Genomic DNA, 22,441 nt, shown 5'->3' on the forward strand with positions numbered 1-22,441 from the left:
AGCAACTGGTATAATCAAGCAGATGAAATTGTATTTCCCATAAACAAAAAAAGAACATATTGTTTACCATGGAAGTTCTGAATGATAAACATTACAGAATATGACATTTTTAAAAATATGGCAGCAATGCCTTTTTTTCCATACCATTAAATTAGAACTAAAGATTTTCTAATGGAATTATTGGGCATCCTTAGGAAATAGTTGAGAATGGTTTAAAAGTAACTGTTCACACAATGTTAAATTAACTCATGCCAGCCACTATCCTATAAAATTTTTTTAGAAAAACAAAAACAAAAGTCATAACTATATCATTAAAAGATTGGGGTCAATCAGAAGTTATTATTATTGATAATGTCCAGATCAATTCAGTATCTGTTTGCTGTGTGTGTGTGTGTGTGTGAGAGAGAGAGAGAGAGAGGGAGAGGGAGAGGGAGAGGGAGAGGGAGAGGGAGAGGGAGAGGGAGAGAGTATGTATGTATGTATGTATGTATGTATGTATGTATGTATGTATGTATGTATGTATGTATGTATGTATTCCATGAAATTAAAATATGGCATTTTGGTTTGGGGGCAATATGTATGTTTTCACAAATGACAAAACTTCCAATATTTGATTATGAAAGTCTAGCATCATCTATAGAAATTAAAAGCTAATTTTGATGAAGACGTGCAAAACCTGTTTCCTGGGGAAAGGCAGATAACTTCCTAATTCACTAAAAAGGAAGAGGAGATATAGTACAAATCAAACTTTCAGGTTCTGTTATTATAACCAAACTTAATTTTAAAAAATACATTTAGACTTTATTTGGTTTTCATGATTTTCTCTACCTAGTGGGGCTGAGACATTGCAAGCTAGATCGATGTTTGGAAGGATCGAGCTGAAAAATATTGTGGTTTCAAAGTATGTAATATTCCTTCAAAGAATCAAAAAGTTCTGTAGGAGAATTCTTAGTTCTTCCAGACCATGTCTTCCAATAAACACAATGTGTAAACATATTTTTAATTTGTGTGTGTATGTGTGTGTGTGTTGTTGTTGTTGTTGTTTGCAGGCCAAACATTCTTTGCATGGTTTCTTTGACGCTATTCTTATGATATAAATAAAAACTATCATGATGAATATTTGTAAACAACTACTTTATTTAAGAATTAATCTTTGCATTTTCAGAGAATCAGAATATCTGGTAAGATATATCTTTCTAGAAGTAATCAGATACAATATTTTAAGCTCTTTTTTTTTTAAAGGCAAGCTTCAGCTAAAATTTCCCTATTGGTACAACTAGGCAAAGTCAATTCGCTGTCACTCTATTCAAAAAGAACTCGCAATTGGCTTTGGCTATACAAAGCCTGAATGTGGTATTGATGCCATAAATATGCTTTCTCTCCCTCCTGGTTGGTAAGCTTTTTTAATTCATCTGGTACAACAAAGTGAGAAAACTGTTTAAAGCTCTTGGGAAAAATTGTGATTTCTCTCTCTAAGGACTTCAGACAGGGCACTGGGGCATCTACCAAAAAATGAGCATTTTTAGCGAATTTTCAAACCGATATTCATAACAGTCTTTTCTCTCTGCTTTGCAGAAACTATCATTTTTAAGAAAGAAGTTTTGTGATAAATCCAGTTATTTATTAGGAGCTTCATGTCGGCATGTTCCCAAGTGAAGCCAGCTCTGTCCCCACATAATGTACGGCCTCAGTCATGACCCTGTTTCCCCCTCCTCCCAGGTTGTGTCATCAATCACATTCACCAACAGGGCAATTTTGCAGGTTGTAAAGATCACTCCCCTCCGGCTGCTATAAGTAACCTTGGGATACAGCCTTGAGAGAGAAAAGTCTGGAATGTGTATCTGTCTTTTGCTGCCATGCTGTTTCATCGGTTTCCCATCCCCATTTTCCTATGGCAACTCGAGAGCAGGCCAGGGATGCTTTGGGAGTTGACATACAATATATACAATTATGTGAAAGTATTTATATCATCAGGAAGAAAAAAAGGGAGGCAGTTGTAGAAGAAAGCTCTTAACAGGTATCTGGTATTGAATTCCTTTTTCATAAAAAAAAAGCCTTAATACTGAACAACAAATATGATGTATTTGAATCTGCAACCAGTTTCTTACAACCAAACAAGGTTGTGAGAGGCATAGGAGACTTGCCAAAAAATAACAGTTTTAAAAGAAGATATTATTTCATCAATATCTATTTGCTAGAATTATAAATTATCTTTCAGACAGGCACAAGACCTTCCAAACCGTTTTATTACACTAATGCAAAATTATACCATGATATATTTATGAACCAGAATTAATCAAATTAATCACACTTGTACCACAAAATCTACAAAAGAAAAAGCCTAAAGATCTATATAATGTTGGAATATAACATATATAAAGAAAAAGGTCCAGTTGTGTCTGACTCTATAGCAATAGCAATAGCAGTAGACTTATATACCGCTTCATAGGCCTTTCAGGCCTTTCTAAGCGGTTTACAGAGAGTCAGCATATTGCCCCCAACAATCTGGGTCCTCATTTTACCCACCTCGGAAGGATGGAAGGCTGAGTCAACCCTGAGCCGGTGAGATTTGAACCGCTGACTTGCTGATCTAGCAGTAGCCTGCAGTGCTGCATTTAACCACTGCGCCACCTTGGCTCTATAGCGCAGTGCTCATCTCTGTTTCTTACCTGAGGGAGCAGCATTGTCCGAAGACATTTTGTGATCATGTGGCCAGCATGACTATACACCAAGGCACACTGAATGCTGTTATTTTCCCACTGAAGTAGTACCTATTTATATACTTGCATCTGCATACTTTCAAACTGATAGTAGGCAGGAGCTGGAGCGAGGATTGGAGCTCACACATCGGTCAGAACTCGGGTCTCAAACCTGTGCTGTCAGCTTTCCAACTGACAAGCTCAGCATCTTTAACTGCTGAGCCATTGCACAGACATTAAGATATAATAACATAATTAATTAAACATGAATCAGTATGTTAATGCTAGTATATTATTACTAGCATATAATGCCAATCATGGTGTAATACCATGATTTAGAGAAATACTATAGTATTATAGAATTTATATAAACAGATGTATATGAAAGATAAATATACACGAGATCCTTCTAGAGGAGGACATGGAAGCAGAAAGGTTTTCTTAGGAAGCTTTCAAATTATACCTCTTGAAAAAAGTACGAGAATGTAGATTTTGAAGAAGATATTAGCTATAGTTGTCAAAACAACAGATTATTCCATTTGAACTGGGTGAAGCAATGACACTGAACTGGAAAAATATCAGGTGGTGCAAGAAAAAGGCCAAACTGTAACTAGCTAATCTCTGATAAACTGATCAAACCAGGGATGAAATTCAGCAGGTTCTGGAGAACCGGTAGCAGAAATTTTGAGTAGTTCAGAGAACCGGCAAACACTGCCTCTGGCTGGCCTCTGAATGGAGATTTTGCAATATCCTTCCCACAGGAGTGGGAAGGGAATGGGGATTTTGCAGTATCCTTCTCCTGCCTGGCCCATCAAGCCATGCCCACAGAACCACAGTTTAAAAAACTGAATTTCATCACTGGATCAAACCTTGTTGGAAAGTATTACATGAAAACTTCACTTCTTCAAAGCCATCATAGAAAAAGACGCATGACAGAAAAGCCCCTTTGATTGTTCTGAAACTCAATTCTGAATTGGATAGGTATGCATGAGTATATGAATGAATGGAGCTTTTAGTTCCAAAAGTGTATAGAAATAAATAATAAAACACAATACAAATTAGAATATACAGTATATATAGCTACATTTATTTCTACCTATTATCTTCTCTGTATTTAAAGGAAAAGATAGAAAAAAGGGGGCGAGGAAGAGTAGCAAGTACAGTGATACAGGCAGCCCACACTTAGTGACACTTGGGACCATCTACTTGGTCATTCAGCGAAGCAGCTACTAAATGAAACCTTAATTGTGCTTATAATCTTTAGCTTTTTTTTTTTTTTTGCTTTACAACCCGTGGAAGTCATAAATATGGGGATTGGTCATAAAGTTGCTTTTTCATCACTGTCATAAATGCAAACATTTGATAAACAAGATACTTGTAAATGAGGAATACCTGTAAAAGCTTTTTTTTAAAAAATTGGTTCAACCACTATATATTCTTGGTGATTTAAAATGTGTGGATGACCTTGTAACATTCCTATAAGACACTCTTCTAATAAGTAAAAACACTGGAGAAAACTTATTTTAAAACAATTCTTCTGGAAGTTCTGATAAGAGCCTGGCTAAGGAAGGGGGTTCCAGCCAATCAGATGAGGTATTTGGGCTGGAACAAGGACCTGGTTTTCAGCTAACACAAGAATGCAATAAAGTGGGTTAGAGTTTCTTTAAGTGAGAATAATCTTTTCTGGATTTCCTCTAAAGCTGATTTAATTAACAAAAAAGCATACCCTGCTTATTTATTTGTAAAGGATACACCAGGAAGAATGTGTGTTGGTTTGCTATGGATCTCAAGGACAAAAAGGGTCTTTGGGCAGAAATATGAAATTTAGTACCAAAGGATTGTAGGTTTCCTTCTAAGATATTGACTAAATTTCAATGGTACACCTGAGCTACAAACTAGCCATCCATATACAAATATATAGTTTCAAGCTCTATATTAAGCAAAAGAAAATGGCCCAAAATATTCTTTGAAGTGTTAAGTTGTCCAGAACTGTCCCCCAGGTGCTTTTTCACGAGGCAAATGGACATCATTTTTTTTTCTTTTGAAGACATTTGAAGAAAAAAAACAAGAAAGTCCAGTTGCCTCCTAAAAAAGCACCTTTGGGCAACCATGACCTGGATGACTTGAGAATCTCTATAGACCTTCTCCAGAACTCCTAATCAGGCTAGACAATAAAGGAAGCAAAAGGTTGAGGAAAGCTGAACAATATCCACTGTGTCTTACTCATAGCCTTAAAATAGAAATGTGGGTCGCTGCCTGGAATGCTGCAGCGGCTGAGGCACTGGATCGGATTGCGCCTTTGAGGCCTCTCCGCGGCAGTGGATCCAGGAGGGCACCTTGGTTCACCGAGGAACTCTGGGAGATGAAGCGCCAAAAGAGACGCCTAGAGCGACGCTGGAGGGCTAGTAACCCCGAATCTGACCAAACACTATTAAGAGCCTTCATTAGGACTTATTTAGTGGCGATACGGGCGGCAAAATGTGTACATTTTTCCGCTCTTATTGCATCCGAAGAATCTCGCCCAGCCGCCCTGTTTAGGGTAACCCGCTCCCTCTTGAAGGGTGAGGATGCGGGGGAACCCCTACAGGGAAGGGCTGAGGAGTTTGTTCAGTTTCTGTCAGATAAAATCACTCAGATTCGGGCAGACCTGGACTCCACTTGGGCAGTACCAGCGGAGATGCCGAGGGAGAGTCTTGATCAGATTACCTGGAATGAGTTTGAGCCTGTCACTCCTGAGGAAGTGGACAAGGCCATGGGAGCGATGAGTGCCTCCACCTGTTTACTGGACCCGTGCCCCTCCTGGCTGGCCTCAACCAGCAGAGAGGTAACACGAGGCTGGCTCCAGATGATTATGAACACGTCTTTACAGGAGGGATCTTTCCCGCAACCTTTGAAGAAAGCAGTGGTAAGACCCCTCCTCAAGAAGCCTTCTCTGGACCCAGCTATTCTTAAGAACTACTGTCCTGTCTCCATCCTTCCTCTTTGGGGGAAGGTTGTCGAGAAGGTGGTGGCGCTTCAACTCTGACGGTCCTTGAATGGAGCAGATTACCTAGATTCCTTTCAGTCTGATTTCAGGCCTGGGTACAGAAACCGTTTTGGTTGCACTGACCGATGATCTCTGGCAGGCCAGGAATAGGGGACACTCCTCTATCCTAGTGCTCCTTGACCTCTCAGCAGCCTTCGATACCATCGACCATGGTATCTTTCTGCGACGGCTGGAAGAGGTAGGAGTGGGAGGCACCATTTTACGGTGGTTCTCCTCTTACCTCTCCGACAGGTCGCAGTTGGTGTTGGTTGGGGGCAAAGGTCGACCCCTAGGCCCCTTAAATGTGGTTTTAACATCTACATGAAGCTGCTGGGTGAGATAATTCGACAGTACAGGGTTAAATACCATCAATATGCGGATGATACGCAATTGTATCTCTCCGCCCTGTGCCAGCTCAGTGTAGCGGCGGACGTGATGTGCCGATGCTTGGAAGTTGTCAGGATCTGGATGGGAGTGAACAAACTTGCACTCAATCCTGACAAGACTGAGTGGCTGTGGATGCTGTCCCCAAAGGACAGTCCAGATAGTCCATCCTTAATCCTGAGGGGTGAGAATTTACACTCCTCAGAGAGGGCCCACAACTTGGGGATCCTCCTGGATCCACAGCTGACATTGGAACACCATCTGTCGGCTGTGACCAGGTTCACCTGATGCATCAGTTGCGACCCTATTTGGATCGGGAGGCACTTCAAACGGTCACTCACGCCCTCGTCACCTCAAGACTGGACTACTGTAATGCGCTCTACATGGGGCTGCCCCTGAAAAGTGTTCGGAGACTGCAACTAGTCCAGAACGCAGCCGCGCGAGTGATATTGGGTGTACCAAGATACACCCACGTTACACCTATCCTCCGCGAGCTGCACTGGCTTCCTATTGGTCTCCAGACACAATTCAAGGTGCTGGTTATTACCTTTAAAGCCCTACATGGCTTAGGACCAGTATACCTGCGAGACCGCCTACTGCCACATACCTCCCAACGGCCGGTGAGATCCCACAGAGTGGGCCTCCTTCAGATGCCGTCAGCCAGACAGTGTCAGCTGGCGGCTCCCCGGAGGAGGGCCTTCTCTGTGGCTGCTCCGGCCCTTTGGAATGAACTACCCCCAGAGATCCGGACCTTGCCCACTCTCATGGCCTTCCGAAAAGCTGTTAAAACCTGGCTATTCCAGCAGGCCTGGGGCTGTTGACCTCACTGCTGAGGTCCAGCCCCAATCAGATTGGGTGTATAGGTGATGTTTTAAATTGTTTTCCTTTATTTTTTATTAATTACTTTTCTTTTCGCTTTGTAAGCCGCTCGGAGTCCTCCGGGATTGGGCGGCCTATAAATCTACTAACTAACTAACTAACTAACTAACTAACTAACTAAATAAATAAATAAATAAATAAATAAAGTAAACATTCAGATTAGGTACTTTGACTAGCATGGGTCATTTATCATTGTGCTTTCCTTCATTTCAAAATCCTGTGTGCAATTGGAAGACAAGAGATTCTAGCTAAAAAGTCCCCCCATATCCCATTATTAAGATTATAAATAAATGCAGACAGCAGAGTTTTCATATTTGCTAAATACTCCTTCCCCATTCCTCCTTTTCCATATAGTCAGGTGAAGAATCAAATACTCTGGGTTGCCCAAATATTTGGGCAATCATTTTAATATTTTAGACTTATTTGGTTAGCTATTAAGCTGGCTACATAGATCTATCAAGGTATTATATTTGTTTTTAGTAAGATGCATTTGTTTAAACTTCTAAGATTTCTTCCTCTTTTTTCTGTAATAATAATTACAACAGTGTTAAAATTTGGTGATCAAGGTCCTAATTTTTTACAGTATTTTTTAAATGATACATCTCTCTGGCATATTAGTATTTTCCCCCCTCTGTTCAATCATTGTCCGATTCCCCAACAAGTCCTGTAGTTTTCTTGGCTTGGGAAAGCTAATTTGAAGAGTCATTAACCACAGTTACACTGAATGTATTTTTGCAGCCTATTTCAGTTTCAGGGTAGTTCTGTTATTAGATGGATCTACACTACTCTGAGTACCTTGGATGTTGCAGAAAAGGGAAGAGGAAAACCTTTACCATTATTAGCTCCTTTATTCGAAAGCCTCAAGTTTCTTCTTTTTCTGAATAACCTTCTTACCTCAAAGCTGCCTTTTAAATCAAGCATTAGAAGAAACTTCAACCTAGATTGGTTTCACAGAAACCGACTTTTTGCAAACCAGAGACCAGTACAGGTAGTCCTGACTTATGGCTACAATGGAGCTCAAAATTTATGTTGTTAGGGGAGACATTTGTTAAGTGACTTTTGCCCCATTTTACGACCTTCCTTGCCACAGTTAAGTGAATCATTGCAGTTGATAAGTTAGTAATCTGGTTGTTAAGTGACTCTGGCTTCCCCATTGACTTTGCTTGTCAGAAGATTGCAACCACATATCCTCAGGATGCTTCAATGGTGCTATGTATGAACCAGTTGCCAAGCCTCTGAATTTTGATCAATTTTAATTATGGGGATGCTGCAAAGGTTGCAACTGTGAAAAGTCATTTTTATGATCATTAAGTGAACTGTTGTAAGTCGAGGACTCTCTGTACAGCTAGTGAAGCAGCAAAACCTGCAGTCCGTAGGGCATCAAGGCGCTTTTCAGAACGCAGAGGGAAGGAAAACAGAGAAAGGCAATTGGGAAGTGATCGAGAAAGAGGAAAGCAAATCCCGTTTCCCCTTCCCGCCCACCATTTCCCCAACTTACAGGTTTCCCTATTTCTCTAGGCACCTTCTTTTGATCGTCTCTTTGGTCAACCGCCACGGATCCTTTCCAATAGGTTCCACGCCCACAACTCGCGCGGAGGTCCCCCTGGAGGGAGGACGCCGCTCGCTCTTCTGCTGCTCGAGGAGAGACCGGCTTCCTCTTCAAAGCGCTGGCAGTCGCCATATGACTAGAAAGCTGCCGCTTGGAGCGCCCGGCTGGCGATGTTTGCAAACAGCCCCGGCTCTTGACAAGGAGGGGCCTCCTGCTCCTTGCTGTTCGGAAGGGCCCCGGCTGCCCTCTTTTCCCAAGGGGGGGAAAGGGCGCTGAGAGAGGTTGGGGCAGTGCCAGCCGGGCTTAACTTTCCGCCTTCCAGCTCCTCCTTCCTCTTTTCCCCTAGAAAAGCAATTTTCTTCTCTGAATTGAAATCCCCGGAGTAAATTCAGCGGCGTGTGTCTGTGTGGTGGGATGTTTTAAGCATTTCGGAGAGCTAACTGCGAGCTTGCCACCAACGCCTTTGATACGGAGAAGGCAGCTGGGAGTCTAAATTTCCGCCGCCGGACGGATTTGTTGCGGGCTGGAGACTTAAAGGAAAAGGAGGCAAACCCACCTTGAGAGAGAGAGAGAGAGAGAGCTCTTACTGTCCCCCTCACCTGGCGGAGCGTCCGGGCTCTTCAGCGTCCTCGCTATTTCCTTCTTCGCAACTGGGTGGGAGAAAAAGGAGGCGGAGGAAGGCGGCGTCGTTTTCGGCAGCCGATATTCCCATCTTTATGCCGGTGTCGTTCAGCGGTGCTCTGCGTCGGTTCTCACCCAAAAGGGGAGCCGGGCTGAGGGGACGGCGGCGGCGGGGCTGCTCGCTTGCTTCCACGTGCTGGTCACTCCCTGGCCGGTCTCCCGCCTTCGCAGCGGTCCTGCAGCTGCCACCACACGCCGTTCTTCCCCGCCCGGCGGGGAAGGGACTTATGGCGTGTCGGAGAGCGGGTTGGAGCGAAATGCTGGGGCTGCACTGACCGTCTGGCTAGCAGCGGCCAAGAGGACGCCGCGGCGACAGGAACAAACCCCAGCGGCTTAAATCAGTCGGCTACGCAGCTGCTCAGCACCAACTCTTCTCTACAAACCCCTCCTCCCCGCGAGCCGGAGAAGCGGCGCCACATCCAGTACGGAGCGGACACTTTGCAAACTCTGCGCCGGTCCTTGCGCGTTGTCGACGTGCGGAATCCAGGGGCTGTTGCGGTTTAAAACGAGACCAGTAACAGAAGCTGCGGAGGGAGGTGGGGGGGCAAAGCGCCTGCGTGAGCACGAGAGGGGAGAAAAAGAACGAAACAAGAAAGGAAGCGGGAGGAGTCAACGCGAGAGGCGGTTGAGGTGAGGGAACTGGTTGCGGAGCTGGCCGGGGCAGACTTTTCCCTGGGCTCGCTGAAGAGAAGGAAAAAGGCTGGCGGGAAGGAAACCTGCGCGCCAGACTCGCGGGACGTTCTCGGTGAAGGAAACAACACGCCCGGCCGGCTGGGTCAAAAGCAGTCAAGAGGGCCCCGCGGGCAATGGCGGCTCGGAATAGGAACTGCTCGGTCGACTCTCCTTAGCCGAGAAGCGGACTTCCAACTGTGTGTGTGTTGCGGGGGAGAGACAGCCGGACTGGCGCTGGGGTCGTCGACTTTTGACACCCGCGGTCGAGCTGAGTTCCCAGACGTTGCTGCTGCCTCCCTCCCTCCCCGGAGCTGTGGCCAAGACCGCCTCAGACCTCTGAAGGTGCGTGGCGGCTACCAGAACTGGCCGGGCCATGGAGGCGCCGGCGGAGAACCCGAGCAAGGCGGCGGAGTACCTCAAGGAACTCAACAAGATCATTGAGACGCAGCAGGAGCTGCTGGAGAAGCAAAAGCTTCGGATAGACGAGCTCGAGCAGCAAGTGGCCAAGATGTACCACGAGAACGCCCGGCTCCAGGAGGAGCACCGGCGGCACCTGGCCACTTGCAGGCTGGTGCTTCTGCAGCAGCAGCAGCAGCAGCAGGGTGCCCTGTCCGCACCGCCGGGGAAGGGGCAAGAAATCTCCCAGCATGAAAAGTAAGGAACGGGGAGCGTCTTAATCGACGTGTGGAGGGGGGCACACGTAACGCTGTAAAGCAGTCCAGGTGACCACGAAGCATTAGCCAAGAGGCTGGTAGCCGATGCTTCTCCCTGTCTTTGTGGGGGGTCTTGGCTGGGTAGTTATGAGGTTATGGATGATCTCAGACAAAGACGCGTTTTCTCCTTCGCTCTCTCCAGTCCCCGCTGGTTTCTTTCGTGCTTTGATTGATGCTCTTCCTAGTTTTGCCTCTTCTCTTATGGGCCAGTGTGCAAAGGCGAATAATAATATTTTTAAAAAAGCTGAGATGTTATGTGGCAACCTCCCCCGGCTGGCTGGCGAAGTTGTCTCTTCTTCGAGGAATTTATTCCTAATTTCTTGCCCCGATCCCAAAAAGGGATGATTTCTGGGAGAGGGTTTTCAACCCCGCGGTTTGCCTGTGGACAGAACTGCACCTACTGCTAAGGGATCCGGAAGGCTTCCAAGAAGAGACGTTTGGGGAAAGGGTGTGAAGGATGCTGTTTTGTTCCTTCTAGTCCTGGAGAAAGAATTGGTCTTCTAGTGCAAGGCAGTATGATGAGTGGAGTTTGGAGACTTTGGAGGTGGAGTTAGTTCCTAACGAATGAGAGTCAGTAAACATTGGCAGGTGGCCACCCTTCTGAACTGTGACTCCTTCACATCTAAACTTGTTGATCGTCAGGAACCAGTTTGCTCTCAATCCTTGGGTCTATTTTCAGATGGCTTTAAGCCTCCATAATGCAATGCTTGCTGCAGATGGAAAGGCGTTTAGCTATATTACTGCTTCCCATAAGGCTGTTTCAAAAACAGAACATCTCTGATTATTTTATTTTTTTTACAAATGATTGAAATTACAATTAGCACATGTCTTTAAGTAGATACGGAAAACCTATTTATTAACCAGAATTCATGGCACAAAATGTTCAGGTACTTTGTTTCTTGGATTTTGTTACATTGTTTGTCTGTCTTGTTCCCCCACCCTCCTAAATGCAAAAGTTTTTTGAGATGGCTATTATGTCGTCTTAAACTTAATAATTGTGATGTAGTTAATAAAAACAATATTTCTCTTTTGGGACTGTTCAGCTAATGGGTTTAATTAAATAGGTCAACAAGTGTTCATTGATAGATGTCTAATTAGTTACCAGTAGTAGTTGTATTAAAGTTTTTTTACAGCTGGCATTCCCTTCCATAGGCAAAGGGAAAAGACTCTTAAAATGATGCATGCTATTACAAGTCCGCATCATTTAAAAAGAAACTTTTTGCTCAGATTGTATACTAAGGCAGATGTACTAAAATGTATTCAAATAGTAGTATTGCTTACAATGCAAAATGCTGATCATAACTCTTGACCAAGATTACCTTGACCAAGATTACCATTTCTGCTGTATGTGGGTTTTAAAACTGAGTTTCTGCCTCTGTTGCAACATTTGCATCTGTATTGCAGAGTTTTGCAATTGCAAATTCATATATATAATATTTACAATGCATGAACGTAGAAAAATATAATCAACTGCTTATATGCAGAGGTGACTTCCGTCTAGAAAAAATATGTTATATTGGATTACGAACTATATTCATGTACTAGTTAATGTAGTTACTCAGTGTGAAGTCCCAGGAAGTGGGCTTAAATGTTTGTTACCTGTCCAGTATAAAGATATGTATAAGTGAGGTATGTGTTTTTGTTTGTTTCCTGTCCACCAAACACTGTATTGCTGGTCCTTGTGATTTTTCTCCTTGTTGTTGGCTACACTGTTTATTTTAGTAAGACATGTAACATTTTTACATGCTACAAATGTTAAAATTAATTAAAATCATACTGAGACTAAATCCTGTTTAATAACCAGTCACTATATAAACTGATGAAATAAATGATTGAACCTGTAAGAAGAGTGGGAAATAGTTCCTTTAACCTATAATATAGTTTAGAGTAATGTATGCTTCTTTTAGGAAGGAGAGCTCCTGCTTTCACAATAAGAGGGTTGATTTTAAAAAAAGAAACCTTAATTCTATGTATGTTTGTTTTGTATATAAAGCCAGAGAATAAATTATATAGATGCACCTTCTGTCATATTTTAGACATTTTCTTATCAATATACCTTTACCAATTCTTAACAATCGGTATTCTTACCAATATCAGGCACAATATGTATTATTTGCCATGTTTTCATTAATTCGTTTCTTCTGGTTTTCCAAGAAAGCAGTTTTTTTCTTGGAAGAAAGCAGTGAGTTAGAGCTTTGAGAACCACAGTATTCCTTTAAGTCCTTTAAGTGGATTTGATGTTGGGATCAGTATTAATCTGGGGTATTTATGGAGTGCTTATAATCTTTCTGAGGTATAGTCAGAACAGCTCAGGGCAAACATTTAAAGTTACCAGGCTTCTCTTATCACAATGTTGAGCCAAGAGGCGTTATTTTGTGTGATATGAATATTGATTACATATTGTTGGTTTATCCAGAAAAATGCTGGCTTCGTTTTGGGACTTTGTAATTAGAATATTTAGAACTAGAGGTTGTGCTCCATTCTCTGCTTTGACTCTATTAAGGCAATCTGCAAAAATCCATGCAGCTTTTTACTAGATGTGGTGCAATGTTGTTAGGATATCTGAAAAAAGTATAATCATATCCACTCCAAAGCCATAATTTTAAATTATGTATATTATTATAAGGTAACGGGGTACAAACTCTGATAGATATTACAGTATAGATCATAGGTATCCAACTTTGACAACTTTAAGACTTTTGGATTTCAATTCCCAGAATTCCCCAGCCATCAATTGAGATTACCATAGATAGTGTTGGAACTGGGATGAAGAAACATCTCATCAAAGTACAGTTAAGAATGTTTTAAGCCTAACTCAGTCATGGGCTAGGGCAGCAATGGCAAACCTTTTTTGGCTCATGTGCCATTAGGGGGGAAGCACAGGAGGGTTGTGCACCGGCGTGCTGCACCCATAATGCAATGCACAACCCCCCCAGTGCGCATGCATGCATGAGAGGCAACCCCCCCCCCATTTTTTGCATGCTTTTTTCACTCTCCCCAGGCTCCAGAGGTTTTATAGGAGCCTGGGGAGGGCGGAAACAGCCTCCCCCCCAGAGGCCCTCCAGAGGCTTCAGGGACCTTCAGGAACTCATGATATCTCAGTTTCTTGCCTGATGCCTTAACCACTACTCCAAACTGGCACTCCTAAGAATAAAATAACATTAATTAAAATCATAATAATCACACCCCAACAATTAATTTATAACTATCACAACAACAATGCATAATCTTCAGAAAATGTATAGACTTTACCTACCTAACTAGTCTGACTTAATGTCCTGGCTATTGAGAATAATCATGTTTTTGAAACTTTCTGAATACCAACTGAAAGGGGCTCATTTGAATCACAGGGAATCTCGGGGTTTGCCTCTTGAATCCCATTAGATTTATTTTCTGGTTTTATAAGGCCACCCAACTCAAATAGTGGTACTCTGAGTGTCGTGCAACAACAACAACAAAAACGCAACCTGAAAAAAACCCATGTAATGTGACAATGTACTCAATGCATAAATGTGAACATGAAATAGAGACTATAGAATAACAACCAGTCATAATAAAAGCAACCAAAAGGTTGGCTCCAAATGCCTGGGGCAAAAGCAGATGTTAAAAGGTGAGCAAAGTTTGGGCTTGTATATCATGGGGGGGAGATATTTGTTTCAGAGAACAGCCATCAAAAAAGCAGTGGTTCAAAAAGGAGCCAGGAGTATGCTCATGCTGTCAAACATGGTAAGCAGAAATCAGTGTATACAGATAGTTCTGCATATAGTTTGCCTCTGTTCCATATAGGGACAGCCTTGCAACTTGACTTTTATCTGGAAAACCACTGGGAGTCAGTGCAAGCTCACAGAACCATTAGATGAGGCTTCGTGCCACTGAATTCTGGACCAGTTGCAACTTCATAGGCAGCTTCTTTGCAGTAGTCCAACCAACCAGGAGGTGGCAAAGGCATGGGTGGCCATGAATAGAGCCCCTCAATCTAGTTATGTGTTATCAGTGGTACATCAGATGGATTTACCAAAAGGCAATAGCTGCCAGAGCTGCAATGTGATCTGTGAGCAGCAAACGAATCCAAGAGGACTCCCAAATTACATCAGTGGGGTTTGAGGAAGTGCAATCCCATGCGAAGATAGAGATGGAATGATCTCTGGATGTGAGGACTTCAGAACCCTTAGCAACGTGATCTTGCCAGGATTGAGCTGCAATCTGCTTTTTCTCTATCCAGACACCCAAAACTTCTAGCCACTGGGGGAGAAAAACTTGACAATATCTCTTGAACACTCTTTTTACCAAATAAGTTATGTAAATGAGGCTCTGTACATGATGAAGCATATAAACATATCATAACATTTAGTGGTCATATGACTATTTCAATCTTACGGTACTTTCATTGCCATTTTGCAAAATATGAAAGGAATTTTATAGTTTATAGCAGTAGATTGCAGACTAATAAATAATAAAATCTTAGGTAAGGGTAGGAAGGACTGTCAAGAGTAAATGTTGGAACTAACATACTAATACTGAAATTACAATTTTAAATATAGTGAGTTGGTTATTGCAGGACAAGTTGTTTAGATGAAAATGTCTTGTTCAGTTAGGAGAACAAGGTAGTTTGGAATGGCTGCTGTCAGGAATAGTACTATTTGATTTATAGTCCTATTCTTTAAAATAGGTTGCACTTAATGCATATATCAGCATTGAATTCTGATGTCTCAAAAAACTAACAATTGTCTTATACAAAAAAAAAAATCCCACCCAAAAACAAAACCTATCCTATGTATTAGATGCACTTAACTCCACCTTAAATAGTAGTGTATAATATATAGCTTTTCCAATCTATTAAATTGCAGTTCCAATCACTTATTATTGGTCATGCTGATTAAGATTGATAGTATTGTTTACTTCTGAACCCCCCAAAAATATCCAGCTTTCAATCAGAATTGCTCAGAGATGCCACAATTACCCTTGTACCAGAAGCTTCAGTTTAAAACAAGGAAATATGATTTTTCTAGTAGTAAAAAAGGAAGAAACTGTACCAGAACAAGATTAGGAGGGAAAGCCATCACAGTAAATGTAAAGCAAAGCAAACATATAATTCTTAATGTAAAAATTATCTGCAATATCCATCTGCCTGTGGCTGCTTATTTGAATTGCAACTTTATGTTTTGGGTACACATGTATTACAACATGGTTTATTTAACCATGAATTATTTAGTGATTCAAAAGAGCCTGGGTCCACACAACAATCTTAAGATATAAACCCTGGTTTGCAAACTGCACTGGCTGAGTTTGCATTACATTCTAAGTCACAAGCAAATAAACTATGGTCATCTGAAATGCATGATTCTGGGCAGCTAACAATATTAAAAAAATATCACCAAATGTACAAAAAACATAAAACAGCACTCAGAAAAATGTGAAAGCCATGATTAGAAATAGTCTCCATACTACATTTGGGGCCATGACAGAAGGCCAACAGGGACAGGGCCAATGCAATTTCCTGAGAGAAAATATTCCAGAAAGAGGGTGCCATAACCAAAGAGGCTGTTGTCCTGGCCCTGCTAACTGACCAGAACATACCCTCCTGCCAGACTGAATGAAATGACTAGAAACAAGTAGGGATAGATGGTCCCATAAGTAACAGAACACCATGAAAAGCTTTAAAGGTGACTCACCAGTACCTTGAGCTATAGTTAGAAGCATGCTGGGCCAGCATGCATGTCACATGTACAGAAAAGCAGGCATCCCCACCACTGCACTCTATGCCAATTCTTCAAGATAATTCCCATATAGAATCCATTCATAATAATCCAACCAGGTCATTATGGAATACATGAACAAAGCCTCCTGATCCAGGAATGGGCACATTTGAAGAACAAAAGCCCTCCTAGCCATGGCTACCATCTCCCCTTGAAGCAGGAGCCATGAGTGCAGGGGGAACTCCAGATGGCATTCCAGTTCTGTCTATGACAATGCAAGCCCTCCAGAATCAAAGATGGAAGGTCCCCAGAACCAGGAGGCCCCAAACCCCAAAGCTGCTCAGTTTTGCTAGTGTTCAGCTGAGGCCATCCAGGTCCACATAGTCTCCAGGCACTAGGAGAAGAATCTCTGTGACTTATGCCTTAAAATGACATTTAAACACGTCATTAACCCTCATACAGTATTAATCTATGAAGTAAAATCGACAAAATATTTCAATCCTAAAACAACTGAATGTTCTCTTAATTTTGCATCCAAGAACCACGGGTTTAACTGATAAGAATATAATTAAGGCAAATATTGTGTCGAGAAAGACAAATTCTTTCTTACTATTTTTTTAAAGTACAATATTACTGAAATTTTTTAAAAACTAGTAAAATTAATTCAAAACTAAAATTAAGAAGGAAAAAAAACTAAAAGAGAAAGGTAAAGCACAAAAAAGAAAATATATATATGGAAAAATAGAAAAGAAAAAAGTTGCAAAGAACTGACTTCCAATTTTCTTTACAGCATTTATAATTACAGTTGTTTTATTTCTTTCCTGAAGTTACATTGTGATCCTATTCTTTCTAGCCTACCTAATAGAAGCCATAGATAATAAATCATTTTTTTTTGTTTTATGTAAAAGTTCAGAAGTTTTCCAGTGTACAATAAACATACATAATCTCTTTTCCCTAATCAAACAATCTTTACTATTTCTCTATTATAGCTATTGCCAAATCTTTCCATTTTTGTGTGCACAATAATTTCATTGTAATTATCATATAAAAAGCTACAGTTATTTATAAAACAAACTTTCATGATTTTTACAGATGTTTGCCCATTGATCCCAAAATGAAAATCTACATTTCATTTGTATATTAATCTTTAAAATTATTTGAATTTTGATAGTGTATGTGTTTGTACCCAAAACCTTTTAACTTTAAAAAAATCTAGTTGGTTATAACATTGATTATGTTTCATACTAATTAAATTATAATTTGTAAGCCCTACTGAGCTATAAAGAGGTACTTGTTTGAAAAATATCAGAAAATATTCTGCCAGGAAATAACCTTGTTTTGATTTGCTTCCAATTCTTCATGCCCCAAAGAACAACATTCAATAGTGTAACTATTTGTTTGAGTTCTTCCAAACTCATGATTCCTTCATCAATGAGAATAATAGACTGTTTTGTCTTTTCAAAAGCCTCTTTTTCAATTTCATTCAATTATTCAAGGCATTAAGATATTTTCCAATGACTTGTTTTACATTGTGTATCCAAAATAAGTCTTAGTTTTGTTATTGGTGCCTCTAAAGATTATTTTGGTTTTATGTAGTATTGAGTTATTTGTTCTTTCAATTCAAGATATTCTCAAGAATCTTTCCCAGCTTTACAAATCAAAGGCATCCATTTTTCTTTGTTCAACCTTTCTGATGATCTAGCTTTCATTGCCAGATGTTACATCTGGGAAAAGTTTAGTCTTGACAAAATGTACCATTGTTTTAATGTAATGTCTCGGTGCTTGCATACTTTGATTATATCTGTCACAGTCTCTTTTCCAAGTAGCAGACAATTTTCCCTTTCAGGCTGTACATCCTGGTGAATTTTTGAATCTAGAAATATAAATATGGTACTAGATTTCTTCTATTACTAATTTGTATTAAATTAGTATTGTTGTCATAATTTTAATTTTTAATACTAAGTAGATAGGCTTTTACATTCTTTCCTCTCTCCTCTGCGCTAGTCTACTTTACTTCCAGTAATAGCAATAGCAATAGCAATAGCAATAGCAGTTAGACTTATATACCGCTTCTTAGGGCTTTCAGCCCTCTCTAAGCGGTTTACAGAGTCAGCATATTGCCCCCAACAACAATACGGGTCCTCATTTTACCCACCTCGGAAGGACGAAAGGCTGAGTCAACCCTGAGCCGGTGAGATTTGAACTGCTGAACTGCAGAACTGCAGTCAGCTGAAGTAGCCTGCAGTGCTGCATTTAACCATTGCGCCACCTCGGCTCTAATTAAAGTAATTAAAGTATTATCACCAGCATATCAGAAGTTATTGATGTTTTTATTAACTAAATATAGACTTCACTGTTTTTTGTGCAGAGTACGGTATATTGTCAATTTAATTGCCAAACTGTCCATGCAGGTACTATGTCCATGCATTCAATTGTCTTTCACGTAGCTGAAAGAAGGTATGACCTGTAAGTACTGCATTTTTTTGGAAGAGTCTTTTATATTTTCGCCTGCTTCTGGCATTAAATGTTCCCATTATTTCAGGTGCTCTTTTACTTCCACCAGCATTCTGATCTTCTGTCAGTTTTCAGATTGTCAAATTGTTATTGAATTGTTCAAGTTCAACTTCTTTTGCAACAGTGTTGCAGCTTAGACTTTGATTACTGTTACATTCATTGGCAAACTGTGAATTTAAATTGAGGTCATTCTATTATTTTGCATATTATTATTTTGCAGGGTTATATCCAATGTGGAGGGTTTTTTCAGCACTGAGAATGTATCTGCTAAAAAACCTCCGCATTGGCGACAGGAAGGGCATGTGGACACTCAATTCCATTCAGTTGCCTAGACTCCACCTTGCAAGGGATTATGGGGTCATTAAAAGAGGACGATGATATCCAACTACAAACTCTGACACTCTTTCATTAATAATAATTACTCCTCCTTTTTCTTCTACGATTCTATTCTTCAGTAGATTATCTGCAAAGATCGTTTGATGTGACAAGATCCAATCTAGTTCATTAGAATTGCTGATTCCCATAGTATAAGATTTTGTTTTATGTATTTATTATTTTATTTGCTACTGAGGACAGTTCAAGAAGTAAATGGGTGAAAATTTAATACAGAGAGATCCAACCTAGAATTAAAAAGAAATTTCTTATCAGTTTGAACAATGAATCAATGGAACGGCTTGCCTTCAGAAGTTATGGAAGCAACCACTAGAGGTTTTTAAGAAGAGATAGGCCAGCCATTTGTCTGGAATTTTATAGAATCTCCTGCTTAAGCAGTGAGTTGGACTAGAAGAACTCCAAGGTCCCTTCCAATTCTATTATTCTGTAAGTCAATATTTTGATTTCTGTTTTGACAATAATAATTTTGCCTTCCTAATTCCAATATTACATGCATCGACAATTCATATACCTTTTCACAATTGAACTTTCTTTTTTCTTCCAATTACATTAGGAACTAGATATTATTTTTGTTATAATCCAGCCACATTATATGCAGTACAGCTATTATACCTGCCCTCTATTTTCCTTAGTTGCTTGTTGTGTTATTAACATTTCAGTTAGCTGCTTTTTCTTAAATGAATAAAGAAGGCTTCCAGAGACATTTTCAGTTTTTTGGAGATGTTCTGTATTTAAGATAATTGTTCAGGATGTTTATCTACTTTTTTCTCTTTCATTATCATAACAATTAGTTTACCTTAATACAGTAATAATTATTATATTACTTATATATTTATAAGTATATAAATAAAAACAATATAAAATAAAATATTAAATTATTTGACTAGTATGCATCAAAGTGCCACATTTAAATACTAATATATATAGCTGATAAAGGAAGAGAGGCTGTGGCTTAGTGGCTAATATAACTGCCTGATATGTAATACAGCCCAGGTTCGATTCCCAGTAAGGGTATGGTTAGCTGATGAGAGCTAAATAGCTTGAAATAGATCTATACTAGTCTCCCTTTATTTATTTATCAGCACAAATGCAACACACACACACACACATAGACACAGACACACACAGACACACACAGACACATTATGATATCTGTAGTATGTATTAATAGGGATCAGGAAATAAATTTAATAACATAAATATAACTATGTTTCATTACGTTAAATGTGCCTGAAGTAACCAAAGTAGTTTCCTCAGTGTTTAAATAATTTATATCTTATAGAATACAAGAAAATCAATAAATTCAATTGCATTTCAAATGAAAGCATATGCCGTAGGATATTGTATTAGTGTGTATGACGACATGATAGAAAGGGCCAACTACACTTCACAAAAGAGTATTTTCATGATAGTTTAGAGAAATAATTATTGGGAGAAGCTACTGAATAATACACGTAGTTCTCAACTTATAATAGTTCATTTAGTGATTGTTAGAACGGCACTGAACAAGGTGACTTAGGAGTGTTTTTCACATTTCCTTCTGTTGCATCCCCATGGTCATGTGATCAAAATTCAGATGCTTGACCAATGGTTCATATTTATGACAGTTGCAGTGTCCCAGGGTCATGTGATAAACTTTTGTAATCTTCTGACAAGCAAAGTCAATGGGTAAGTTACTAACTTAACAACTGCAAATATTCATTTAACAACAGAGGCAAGAAAAATCGTAAAATGGGACAAAACTCACTTAACAAATGACTCACTTAGCAACATTAATATTGGAGTCAATTGTGGTTAAATTGAGGACTACCTGTGTTTAGTTTTTCTGCTGCTATATGCAACACTTCAAAAATCCATTTGTTTTCAGTGTCAGGTTGCACACAACTGAAGCTGAATTTATTAAATAGCAAGAGAGAAAATGTGAGATCTGGTTTAATTTTATGTGTTGTGCTGTTCTGTAAATTTACTTTAAAGATAAGGACGTTTGGCTGGAAGCTCAGACAAAATATAAAACTGAGTAATGGTTTTCCCAGTGTCAAAGAATGATTATATTATGAGTCTTTTAAAAATTAAATAGAAATCTTACTGTAAATGTAGTTATTTTTTTCCCCCTGAGTCAATGTGTGCCTTCTACTGTGCTCTCTCCTTTTGCTACTACTTTTAAGACTGAACCCCAGATATAAAATATATCAGGTGAATTTGTAAACAAGCATAATTCTGGTATGATGGGCGAGCCAACCAGATGTACAGAAGCAGTTTATGCCACAAATGAAATATAGATTTGCAATTGATTGCCTATCAAATATTAAATAAGAAAAAATAAAAAAGGATTTATCTATAAAGCACAAATAAAAGAATATTCAGGCTTAATTCTTTGTTTTGATAGTTGACTATAATTGAAATTCCAGTTCAGGGATCAGAGAAAGAGATTCAAAGATCAATGTGTTAAAAAAAAATAGTTCCCGCATTTGGATAAACAAAACATGCCTGACTCCAAGGAATCCATCTTTAGGGTTTGTTTTTTTTAATGAGTGAAAAGAGAGCAGAGCAAGAGAATTTTCAAGTTACTTCTTAGATTCAGCCAGGGGAAATAAAATATTACATTGAAAATGTGATTAATTATTGCAATCATGCATTACAAAATGTGTTCCTAATAGATTTGAAATTGGACGTTATTAACATAATGGCTACATGGTTTCATGTTGGGACTGGACTATAGATAGAGGCACCTGACTGACCTATTTCTGCTTGCAAACTAAGCATGGCTTGGCCTGCTTAGATGGGAGGATTGGAAAATCCCAGGGTTAGCCTTGGTAAATTAAAAAAAAAAAATCCCAGAAGAAATTAGGGGCAAAACACTTCCATATTGCTGCCAAGGAAACATTCCTGGACTGATTACAGAGACATGGTAATAGAAATGAACACATCTAGCCAAAGGTCTTGACCTAAATTCTGTATTGTTAAGGATTAAAAATTGCCTGTGCATTACTTAAACCCCATTGAAATAAATATTTTTATGTGTGTGTGTATTAAGTGGTATTTCATTATAAGCTGCTCAATAGAATTCAGATGATGATGACTCACTTGCACTTATAGAGGAAATAGGGCAGAACTTGTATCACCATGAATCAGGTATAAAGTCAAAAGTTCTACACAGCCTTTTCCTAATCTGGTGCTCTCTAGAAGCGTTGCCTAGTTTAAGAGAGGCTGCTATGTAGTTTATTCTTCAATAGCCT

General features: G+C 39.9%; 1 protein-coding gene and 1 long non-coding RNA gene across 10 annotated transcripts in view; one reads left to right on the forward strand and one right to left on the reverse strand.

Moving 5' to 3' along the window:
- LOC148047994 (uncharacterized) overlaps positions 1-9,016 on the reverse strand; it is a 75,637-nt gene extending 66,621 nt beyond the window's left edge. The window contains exon 1 of the long non-coding RNA XR_015695901.1: positions 8,486-9,016. This is a non-coding gene — a long non-coding RNA (uncharacterized LOC148047994). The remainder of the gene's footprint in view (positions 1-8,485) is intronic.
- A 277-nt stretch (positions 9,017-9,293) lies between these two features.
- Positions 9,294-22,441, forward strand: part of IQSEC1 (IQ motif and Sec7 domain ArfGEF 1) — a 307,267-nt gene continuing 294,119 nt past the window's right edge. For 4 of the 9 annotated variants that reach the window (XM_087709086.1, XM_087709092.1, XM_087709094.1 and 1 more), the window contains exon 1: positions 9,294-10,543. In XM_087709086.1, the coding sequence (XP_087565212.1) occupies positions 10,263-10,543 (281 nt within the window). In that variant the 5' untranslated portion in view covers positions 9,294-10,262. Of the gene's footprint in view, positions 10,544-10,589; positions 11,490-22,441 lie in introns of those variants that run through there. The other 5 variants (XM_087709088.1, XM_087709089.1, XM_087709093.1 and 2 more) reach the window with 2 other exon arrangements.

This window comes from Thamnophis sirtalis, unplaced genomic scaffold, assembly GCF_051295495.1.
Source record: "Thamnophis sirtalis isolate CommonGarterSnake01/CBP01778 unplaced genomic scaffold, rThaSir2_p1.2 scaffold_3, whole genome shotgun sequence".
NCBI classification, from domain to species: Eukaryota; Metazoa; Chordata; class Lepidosauria; order Squamata; family Natricidae; genus Thamnophis; species Thamnophis sirtalis.